At 37.6% G+C, this 12,398-nt stretch overlaps 1 protein-coding gene across 1 annotated transcript in view; it reads left to right on the top strand.

The window, feature by feature from the left end:
* The first annotated feature begins 348 nt into the window (after positions 1 to 348).
* STMN2 (stathmin 2) overlaps positions 349 to 12,398 on the top strand; it is a 58,523-nt gene continuing 46,473 nt past the window's right edge. Inside the window, exon 1 of the mRNA XM_077492918.1 lies at positions 349 to 506. Within this exon, the coding sequence (XP_077349044.1) occupies positions 488 to 506 (19 nt within the window). The 5' untranslated portion in view covers positions 349 to 487. The remainder of the gene's footprint in view (positions 507 to 12,398) is intronic.

Genomic DNA, 12,398 nt, shown 5'->3' on the forward strand with positions numbered 1-12,398 from the left:
AAAGCCCACATATGCACTTTTATATAATAAATGATATTTTTTACTGAAATGCATTTAACAGCCCACGATTTAGCAACTCTTATGGGAAATTCTACATCAGGTCCACTTGCCAGTATCATCCGGCTTCCATCCCAATTTTTATGGAAAATATCTCTATGGAATGTACTACTGAAATAAATGGGGGTGTTTGATTCTCTCAAAGATTCCCATGTCTTGCTGCATTATTCCATTTTATCTCTCAGCCCTATTGGTAGATCAATATTTAATGCTTAGAGATTGAAGCTTCAAATGAGTCATATCAGGGGACTGGTGGAACCAATCTGCTTCAGCCTAAGACTGCTAATTATTCATGGGCTCCTGCCTCTTGCTCTTTCTTTTGCACAGCCCTACAGTGCTGACTCAGTGCCTTATTCAGTCTTGTCTCCCTCTCCACTGCTGTAGCTGGATCTCTTGCCTTCACAACCTCTGAGCATCTGTATACATCGCCATGGCTAAAACAGCAATAGGTAAAGATTCAAGCCTATCTCTAGACTTCTAGCATTGCTTATTATATCTGATTATTCAATGCAATTGCTATATTGGAACACTAGTATATTTTAGATTGCAAGCTTATTTTTAAATCTGAATTTTTTAATGTTCATTTTAGGAGGTATTTTGTGAGCTGCATGTTTCAGTTTTATTTTTGCTACTTTTTATTGGAATAATACTTAGATATACAGGCAATATTCCTTTATGTATGTAATCATTTCAGACTATACCTCTATGACTGCACAGGCTGGTGAACAGGGCACGCCCAAGGCACTCTCTCATATATATATCTATATCTATAGATATATATCTATATACATCTATAGATATATAGATAGATAGATATAGCTATAGATATATATTCATACACCCATATATCTTAGTTGTTAATTAAGGTGTAGCCATTATGCCAAATTTAGCATTTTAATTTTAAACTAATTGTGTAAATAGTTTTGTCAGTGACCATTCCAGTGTTAAAATATTAGCTGAGACAATGATATACAAAGGATGCATAGTACCTGCTCTTCTATATTGCCAGCACTATAGCACAATGCAGACAGACCCCACCCATCTGCCTGCTTTCTTGTTCACAGGCAGCTCAATGTGGAGCACTTTCCAGTCTGTAATGTGTTGCTGCTGCCCTCTTTCTATTGTATAAGACAGGGTTCAGATCAAATACAGCCAATTCATCATTCTGTAATAGCACCAACCTGTTTCCTTTAATCACATGTTGACACATATTTCCAATGACATTGCTATGCATTTGAGCTGTAATAACATGGCACATGTAAGCATTTTTTATTTTTTAATACTACATGTTGAATTTAGCCAGATTCAACAGACAGCATGTTGAACGCAAAACTACTTTGCATAATTTATAGCTCTTTTCAATGCCATTTATTTGCAAAGAAGGTGTAAAGTGTATTCATTATGTTTAGTCTGAAGAAGAAAAAAAGGCATTATATAGAATAGATCTTGAATTATACTGAAAAATCTGTTAAAATGTATACATATTTATTTTTTTAAACTGCAATGTCAGACTAATACTATATGGAATTATCTTAATAGCTGTATAAGAATGTTTGACCATAAGCATTTAAAGATGTTGGCATTGCAATTTATTGACTTTTAAGGTCCAGTCACATGTTATTAAGACAGAAACTTATTGTTGCTAATGAATGGTCAGAAACCCCACCTGCCTATTACCAAGTGATTCTGACTCTTGGCACCCTACAGAGGTGTCCCAGGGAGGGGTGGGGGCCACATTGAAGGCTGAATATGTAAATGGAGCCAAAGTGGAGTTATGGGAGTCTGTCCAGCCCTGCAGTGCTGAACATGCCACCCCTCCCTATTGCAGCAATGTAGTAATCAGTATTGATAATTTGTAGTCAGTGGGAGACTGATCACTGCAGAAGGCCACTATTTTATCAATCCTCCACCTGACATTATTTGATAGATGACTCTACATTTCATCAATCATAAACTTGTCTTGGGTTTTCATTATGGCGTTACAAATCATTACAGTAGCTCATTAGACTTAATGATTTGTTTCTTTTAGTGTGTCTAGTAATTAGATTTGTTCATGAGCGTCTATATAAGTTTATGGAAAAAAAAAAAATGATGAGCCTATTTGAGAACAGGCCAGCGTTTCATGAAAATGTACATAAATTATATGTTGTGGTTAAGTGCTGGTTGGTGTTTTAGTTAAACCCAATTGTATTTTCTGTACATACATACCATATTAGCTCTCATGATCTATTATAATATAGATTTTCCTAAATTTGTATATAAAGTCACTAACTATACAGACATAGATATTCTCACAAGTCATGGGACTATATGTAATGTTTTTTTATTATATGTTAACAACAGGTAATCCAATCATATTTAGTAATCCGTTTCACCTCCTTTTTTTAATTAGAAACAGAAAAAAAAAATGTGCTCTTGCTCTTGGGAGTGTTTCTGTGTGATCCTGTCCATAGTGGTGGGGACATCAGAGTGATCTACTGCCACCTGGTGAGCAGGAGAGAAACAGCAACTTATGTATAAAAAATATTAAAATAATTTCTGCTAGTTTTGATTAAAAAGATCCACTGTTTTCCTAGTTTATTCACAATGCTATTTTATTTTTTAGTGTATACACAGCTATTTTATGGTCCCAGATCTAGTACACTGATGTGAAACATAAACAGGAGGCCAAGGCTCTTCATGTGTTGTAGCAGCATGGGGTAAATGGTTCTAGCGTAGCATGAATATTATGCAAAGTCATTCCACAGCATTATGTCTACTGGATCATATATATATATCACAAAAATATTGAAATGTAATATTGTACAATAGTATTTATGATACAAAAATATATGTACATAAATATGCAATGGCAGAATAATACAATGTTTATATTACATTTTGCAGTAACATATTCCTACAAAAATGAATGGACAGTATTCATACCTCCCAACATTTTGAGATGGGAATGAGGGACACCTACTAAAAAATGTATGCAGGCATAGGACACGCCCCCTGCCACACCCCTTAAAGGAGAATTAACAAAAAGAAAAGGTTACTTAGATCCACAAGGGACTTTTTTTAACCACTTCTATCCCTTTATATTGGCTTTTAAAATTTACAAATGCAGCAATTTATAATTTGGATGAAAGGTTTAGCACTGGGAAACACTTTATGAAAGATGAAAAGTGCATTTTATATACAACTATATAGAACAGAACAAAATGCAGGACACATGAGGGGGATAGAGAGACAGAGGGACATTAGGGACAGTTGGGAGCTATGCAGTATTTTATATATATATATATGTATATATATATATATATATATATATATATATATATATATATATATATATATATATATATAATATAACATTGTGTTGCACCATATTTTCATAAAATATATAGGGCAGTTTTATAGAATACTGTATTATATTTTGTAGGACCATATTTTTATAATAAATAGGGTAAGTGCTGTTTTCTTATAGCTGAAGTTTCAGGTTGAATATATATTTTATTGCCAAGTATGCAAGAAATACAATAGATGAATGGAAAAAGGCAACACATTCACACATAAGGGTAGAAGTGTATATATGATATGTGATTATGTGATGTGATTATACAAGAAAGATCATCAATCAGCATAAACATCCAGATAAAAGGATATCAATCTCTAACAAACATTGGGAAAGGGATATGGATGTCTTCAAATATTCATCTGTAACTATGTTCTGAAATGTGGGTAGTTACGGTATTATCAGTTTAGTTATGCAAATAACTAGGTCACATAATATTAAGTTTAGCTGATGTTTTAATAGAACTGTTTTATAATACCTTTATCTTGTCTATTGGATACAGTTGCTGACTTTCTATATTGCTATCTGCTGAAAGATGCACTTTGCCTACAGTGGAAGTAGCCATTTTGTGGGTGGGACTCATGGTTGGTCATAACCGTACAGTCCACCACCTCACCAAGAATCTGTGACATCACTGATTCATCATATGACCAGTTTTACCGACCAGTTTCATGCGGAACAGTCTCCTATACTAGGTTTAAACACTGTAATATATAGTCATTTTTATCCACTATTTAGGAGATTTCAGCAATTTTCTATCACAGAAATACCCCAACAGAACAAAGCCTATCTGAGTTGTAAAACGAGCCATGCCTTGCTGCTGCCTTGATCCATTCAATTGTAATTGCAACCAAATTTCTTGAAAATTGATGTTTGTGAAGCATAATTCCAATACCCATTATCCCACCTCTGAATGGACAGCCAGCATTACGAGCCTGCCTGAGCATATGCATATATTGACTTTCAGAAAGTCTGGTGGAGGTATTTTTCATAAGATACATGTATGATCAGGCACTTGTGTTGGCTTCTGTTTAGCTCATATTCCTGTTGATATTGGACGTATTGATAAACAATAAAAAAAAAATGCCTGCATTCCTTATATACAACACCTATTTTCAAGAATAAAAAATGTACAGTAATTAAAACAAATATTTAATAAATGTGTTTTTTTCAGTTACTTGCAAATTACATACTATTTGTGATTCAGTTATGAATTACAGCTAGTCAGTAAGTATTCCTCAGTGTACCTCTAGAGATTTACTCGCCATTGTTTTGCAACACTTCTGGGAGCGATGACCTCACCAGTGAGCCATTGTCTCGACAAGAGTCTCAGAGGTGAGCTCAGCTATAACAGGAAAATATTTTTTAATGCAGAAAATGTGTTGGAAAAAAAATATAAGATATTATTAGAATTTTTTTTTGTAAAGGTTATATATATTCCAGTTTATTGAATCACCATGTGCACAGTGCAATAAATGGTGTCAGCCAGTCAGATCCTATCTTTTTTTCTCATCCTGTTACAGCAACCTGAAATCCGATTGGTTGCATATAATTACTGAATTGTCCATATTCCTTCTGCTTTGCTCTACCTTTTAAGCAGGCTAAATTGTGCTTATAGGAAAATATTAATGCAATGAATGCTCTGGGGATGTGGACTTTTTTAATCATGTAAGCAATTTTATTGAGTATCTCACGACAATTGACAGGTCACTGTTTTTTATGCTTTCTGTAATTAGCTGGCTATTCAACCTTTTAATCAGTTGGTATCACTCAAAATGACACAGTCCGTTTATTAAGAAAAGCTTCCTTATCAATCATTTTCATAGCCAGGATTTTGAGATCTAAGGTGATGGTGGTTGAAATGATAACCAAGGCTGGAAAAAACTTTTGATATACTGTATAAAATCCTTATCTCAAAAATTTACCCAATTGTAGAATGAGGGTAAAATGATTTTAGTTTGTTTTGATTCAACTTAACCACTTCCCAAGGGCAGAACGTCATCCAGATATTTTTTTTTCACTGGTGATTCTGTGCACCATAAGAACAATCATACCGGCAGTTTAGCTGCTTGATTGTTCTTACAGGCAGCAGAAGGGTACCCCCCCCCTCGCCACCCTCCGGTGTTTCTCCCCACTCCCCTGTGCGATCAGTGAGCCAGAGAATGAATTGGTCGCCACTGGAAGTTTACCATAGAGATTTCTGGTGACCGGATGGTCCCCAGTCATCTTTATGACCCTCAGAGGCTCAGGTGCTGCATTATGACGTCAAGTTCAGGCCGGCGGAAGTAAGAAAAGCAGAGGACACGGCTGTAAAGGATACGTTATGATGTCACGTCCGGGTCAGGGCAAGGAAGCAAAGGAATACGTAAGACGGGCCCACATACAGAAACGGCGTTCAAATCACACATGTGAGGTATCACCGCCTGCATTAGAGCAAAAGCAATAATTCTACCCCAGGACCACCTCTGTAACTCTAAACAGGTAACCTGTAAAAAATGTTAAAGCATTGCCTATGGAGATTTTTAAGTACCGAAGTTTGGTGCCATTCCACGAGTGTGCGCAATTTTAAAGCGTGACATGTATTTACTTGGCATAAAATCATCTTTTACGTTATACAAAAAAAATTGGGCTAACTTTACTGTTTTTTTTTTTGTTTGTTTTTTTTAATTCATGAAGCGTTTGAAAAAGTGCCCAAATATTGGGTGACATAAAAAGTTGCAACGACCATTTTATTCCCTAGGGTCTTTGCTAAAAAAAAACATGTATTTCTTAAATGCCATATGTCTGAATCCAGATATCACTGGAATAAATGTTGAGGACACCCAACAAAAGGTTTCAGCCTATGCGGATGACCTGTTGTTCTCCCTTACAAACCCCTTGATTTTGCTCCTGAACCTTCTTAAAGAATTTGAGAAGTATGGGACCCTTTCTAACCTCAGAATTTATTTCACCAACTGAAGTCCTGCAGCCAATTCTCTCACAACTTCAGATGAACTTTAAATTAAAATGGAATGGTGCGGCGCTCACATACCTAGGCACACTCATAACTTCAAACATGTCCAAGACATTTCAACAGAATTTCCATCCGTTATTGAAAAAAGTCCATGCTCTTTTGGACAAATGGAATATCGGACTCCACTCATGGTCTGGCTGCTGCAATATTCTCAAAATGAGTATCCTTCCTAAATTTCTTTATCTCCTACAAGCCTTACCAATCTACATCCCATCTAATTATTTCAAACAGATTCAAGAAATATTCTTCACATTTATTTGGGCCCACAAACATCCACGATTGAAGTGAAGCCAGATCATGCTACCCAAACAGTATGGGGGATAGCAGTGCCGGACATGCGTAAATACCACCAGGCAGTACACCTGAGTAGTGCCATACCTCTCTGTAGAGCGCCCTGATGTTATAACTCCTTGCTGAGGGACATGAAAAACCATCCCCTAATCGGCTGGACTATGCGGATCTGCTCATCTTTACTTGTGCAAACACCCCTCTACTCCCCGACCTCACCCCTATTCCCAATACTGGGAAATCCACTTTTTACCCTGGGATATCAAGATACCACCTTTCAAAATTTGATGAACTCTGGTCGTCCGCAGGCCTCTCACTTCTTAATTGATGGATATTGGCCATCGGTCCCTGACCTCATCAACCCCACGGTCCCCTTCTGCTTAGAGTTTTGGAAGGCTCTCCAATTTACTTCTTCAGATTTCTCCCGTCCCCAAGCATATTTAGTTGACCTCATACAACTCTAGAGGAATACTACTCGGAAACCGGGAGTGCTGCCACACACACTCTCAGCCAACTACAACCTACTGATCACACCCCCGGAATCCCACTCTCTACAAGCTTCCATGAGTGGGAGCAAGATCTTACTCGCCCTCTCAGTTCACAGCAAAGGCAACATGTCCTTCAATTTAAGTACAAGTCCTCCATCTGCACGAAGGTGCCAGAAACTTACTTTAAACCTCTGACCCGATGGTATAGGACACCTGTGAAATTACAAAGAATATTTTCCGCAACTTCTGATTGCAGCTGGAGATGCCAGGAGGAACAGGGCACCCCCCTCCATATTTTTTGGACCTGTCCCAAACTAGAACAATTTGGAAGGAGGTTAGACGCATTGCACAAAAATTCACGGAACACGGATACCGGACAGCCCAGATTTTTTCCTTCTCCATTCGTCCAATACTCCAGGAGAATCTACAAAAAATCAATCAGTTGCCATCTCCTTGACGCCAGAAAGACATGCATTCCTCTTAAATGGAAATCTCCACAAGCTCCGACCATCGGGATGTGGCTTAAGGAAGTGGAGGAAATAAATAAACAGGAAGACCAGGTACTCTTGCCACGCCACCAACAAGAACGCTTCTCCAAAACTTGGTCGCTATGGAACATGTTCTTCTCTGATGATGATCGAACCCTTTTCAACAGCGACTCTGTTGACTAAACTTACCATATTATGATTCTGAATATCTTTGGTACTGCAGAGATACCAAATTCACAATCCGAATAATGTATGTGTGGACCGCGACTTCACATTACATCTCTCTCCATGCTCCAATCCCCCTCCCGTTGTCTTCTTCTTTTCCCCTCCTTTTACTAGGCTTTTCTTCTGCTTGTTTCCTTCTTTTCTCTTATACGCCAACATCTTTTTTGTTATTCCTAGAGTTGTGTTTCTATGGCTCTATGTTATCCTTTTTCTTTTATACAAAATTGGAAAATTATTTGGGCTGGTTCCATGGTCCCACCCTACACAATTTACTTCTTGGCTATGATATACTCTAACTCTGTTCAGTTTCAAGGTTATCTTTTTCCTACATTTAGCCAAGAGTATTAATGATATCATGAGTGATTTATGGACATAATGCCCTTGTAGGTTCTTTTGACATGACTATATGCAGTGCTGTATTATATGCCAAAGTGTTCATACAATGTTGTATGTCCTCTGCCCTTTGACTAAATAAAAGATTTGAAATAAGAAAAAAAAAAAAATATATATATATATATATATATGTTTGGGGGTTCTGAGTAATTTTCTAGAAAGAAAATGATTTTTACATGTAGGAGCGAAGTGCCAGAGTTGGCCCAGATGGTAAGTGGTTAACAATATAGTACAATTACCATAAATCCTAATAGTAGAGAACAAATCTTTAGCATCCAGATTAAATGTGTAAAACAAAAAGGTCTTATGTTAATTTGAAATGGGAAACAATCGTGCACGATATTTTTTATTACAGTTTTATTACAGTTTAGCAAAGTTCTTTGAAAAATAATGTATACATACAGTGCCTTGAACAGCAATTTGCAAGTCTTGCCACAGATTCTCAATTGGATTTAGGTCTGAACTTTGACTGGGCCATTCTTTGATCTAAACCATTCCATTGTAGCTCTGGCTGTATGATTAGGGTCGGTGTCCTGCTGGAATGTGAACCTCCACCCCAGTCTCAAGTCTTTTGCAGACTCTAACACATTTTCTTCTAAGATTGCCCTGTTAATTGCTCCATCCATCTTCCCATCAACTCTGATCAGCTTCCCTGTCCCTGCTGAAAAAAAGCATCCCCACAACATGATGCTGCTACCACCATGGTGTGTTCAGGGTGATGGTGATGTGCAGTGTTAGTTTTCCGCTACACATAGCTTTTTGCTTTTTGGCCCAAAAATTTTAATTTTGGTCTCATCTGACCAGAGCACCTTCTTCCACACATTTGCTGTGTCACCCACATGGCTTCTTGCAAACTGCAAATGGGACTTCTTATGGCTTTCTTTCAACAATAGCTTTCTTCTTGCCACTCTTCCATAAAAGCCAGATTTGTGGAGTGCATGAATAATAGTTGTCCTGTGGACAGATTCTCCCACCTGAGCTGTAGATCTCTGCAGCTCCTCCAGATTTAACATGGGCCTCTTGACTGCTTCTCTGATTAATGCTCTCCTTGCCCGGCCTGTTAGTTTAGGTGGACGGCCATGTCTTGGTAGGTTTGCAGTTGCAGTTCAAAGCTTGGGATATTTTATTATAACCTAACCTTGCTTTAAACTTCTCCACAACTTTATCCCTGACCTGTCTGGTGTGTTCCTTGGCCTTAATAATGAGGTCTGTTCATTAAGGTTCTCTAAGAGGGTTTCACAGAACAGCTGTATTCATACTGAAGTTAAATTATACACAGGTGGACTCTATTTACTAATTAGGTGACTTCCTTCTGAAGGCAATTGCCTCCACAAGATTATAGTTAGGGGTAACAGAGTAAAGGGGCTGAATACAAATATACATCACACTTTTCAGATATTTATTTGTAAAAATAGTTAAAAACCATTTATCATTTTCCTTCCACTTCACAATTATGTGCCACTTTTTGTTGGTCTAGCACATAAAGTCCCAATAAAAGACATTTACAGTTTTGGTGGTAACATGGCAAAATGTGGAAAATTTTGAGGGGTATGAACACTTTTCAAGGCACTGTGTATTAAATATTTTATGTTGCATGTGTTGGTATGTCATCATGGGGTTGATTTGCAAAAGGGAAGTTGCACTTTGCAAGATCATTTTTTCCAGAGCTGAATGAGGTGAAACTCTGTTGACATCCATCATCTAATCATGTGCAAGCTTTAAAACTGTTATTTTTCATTTTTCTTGCACGTGATTGGGTGTGCTTTGCAAAGTGAATATTTGCCTCCTTCACTAAGCTTTGGGGTGAATTTCTTTGCAGAGTACAAATTCCAGTGCAAAGTGGACAGTAGATTTGCTTTAGTAAATCAACCCCAATGCCTCTAGAAAGAAAGTTAAATGTCATTTTTTTAGTGTCGGTCTTCTGTCAAGATAGTCTCACGAGGCCTGTGTAACATAATATATATAGTATAATATATGATATTTTTCACATATCTATGCCCATAAGAAAGAACACTGAGCAAAATCTTGAGAGCAATCATTGAGACTTTTAAAATCTTGCCAGCTTCTGTTTGAGTAATGTGAATCATCTATAAAGACAGGATATGGTTTCTAGATGTCAGTAAAAGCCAACAGCATACACAGAACTCTGGAGAAGATCTGTCTGTCAGCAGTCCCATGGAATTTTCCATTCTTTGTCATGTCTATCATGAGGATGTATCTGGTATGAAATGTAGGTCGTAATTTCAAGGCCATGTTTTCAAATATAGTTTTTACATATAATTTAATATTTTCCTATACGAGGTAACACGATAAGAAATAGAACTGTGTTGTGCTCGGCATCTATAAACCAGGAAGTTTTGTATTGTGTATATGTACTGTTTGGAAAATAAGGTCATAGGTTAGCTTGTTAAATAGGTAGAGTCTAATATGAAAATGTGGGATTAAAGTGATTGTAAAGTCTTGTTTTTTTCCTATAAAAATAACAAACATGTTATACTTAACTGCTCTGTTGCAGTGGATTTGTACAGAGCAACCTGGATCCTCTTCTCTCGGGTCCCTCTTCTGTGATCCTGGCCCCTCCCTCCTGTTCAGTTCCCCCACAGCAAGCAGCTTGCTTTGGGGACACCCAAGCTGAGTCACAGCTCCCTTTCTCCATTCAGACACAGAGCCCCAACCCGGCCTCACCCCCCCCCCTTCCCTGATTGGCTAGCTGACTTTGATTGGCAGAAGCCAATGGTGCCACTGCTGTGTCTCAGCCAATCAGGAAGGAGAATCTCGGATGGCCAAGACATTTGTGGACAATGCCCGACAGAGAGAGACTTCAGTTAAGTATTAGGGGGGGCTGCTGTACACAGAAGGTTCTTTATCTTAATGCATTATATGCATTAAGATAAAAAAACCTTCTGCCTTTACAACCCATTTAAAACAATTGTAGAACCTTCATGGATAAAGGGAGGTGTCTTCTGGGTTTTTGAGCCATAACGAAGGCTAAACTTTGACCTTTGTTGTAACAAGGTGTGGAAAAACTATTGTTACATCACTTTAGAAGGCTTCCATTAATCACATCAAGCAGATCACTGCTATTAGATCATCGTAACTCTAAAGCTTTACAGTCTTGGTCCACTTGTGGCAAATATAGAGAAAAAATGGAATCTGTATTTTGGGGTAGACGACTCCACATGGGACTGACACATCCAGCTTAATGAATGACACCTAAAACTGATCCCAAAGAAATGCTCATGGCTCCTAACGACAAAAGTTGTATAGCTCTAATTTGTATTATTATGCCATTGCCTCACCTTCTCATTATTACATCACCATTACCTTATGACATCAACACTACCTTATTACACTTTCATTTCTTAAAGAAATTACATTACATCATCATCTTTTGTCGTCACATCATCATTTCCATGGGATTGTCATAATCTCATTAAATGTTCCCTGTCTGTTGCTATTGTATCACCCCTACTCTTCTCAAGACCTCCTACTCTCAAGTTCTCTAATTTCCTCTTCCCATGCTCATCTCCGGGATTTCTCCAGAGCCTCTCCCATCCTCTGGCACTAGCTACCTCCACTGGTCCGGCTATCCCCTACTCTTGCTACCTTCAGGCGATCCCTGAAAACTAATTTCTTCAGGGAAGCCTATTATGTCTCCAACTAATCTCCTACCACTTCCATCAGCTCATTTCCCACAGTTTAACGTTTTGTACCACCTGCCCCACCCTATTAGATTGTAAGCTCTTCTGAGCAGGGCCCTCTTAATCCTCTTGTATTTTATTGTATTGTAACTGTATTGTCTCCTTTTATATTGTAAAGCCCTGTGTAAATTGTTGGCGCTATATAAATCCTGAATAATAATAATAACCTTAATTAACTAGCTTTATTTAGGGATTCCTCATAGTTTATGCATTTTATCATTGTGACCTTAGATTATGAATTAATCATTAAAAAGTATTGTTTTTTACTTCAGCATAAAGATTTCAGTACTGCCAAATCTGGGTGCAGGAATATTATTTTTTAATTATCCTTTGCGTGCCAACACTTCATATGTCCAATAAGATTATTATGATCATTTACGGTTTAGGTTTGTGTTAGGATTTAGGTTA

The sequence above is a fragment of the Lithobates pipiens genome, unplaced genomic scaffold (genome assembly GCF_037356315.1).
Source record: "Lithobates pipiens isolate NorthernLeopardFrog02 unplaced genomic scaffold, aLitPip1_a1.2 Scaffold_19, whole genome shotgun sequence".
NCBI classification, from domain to species: domain Eukaryota; kingdom Metazoa; phylum Chordata; class Amphibia; order Anura; family Ranidae; genus Lithobates; species Lithobates pipiens.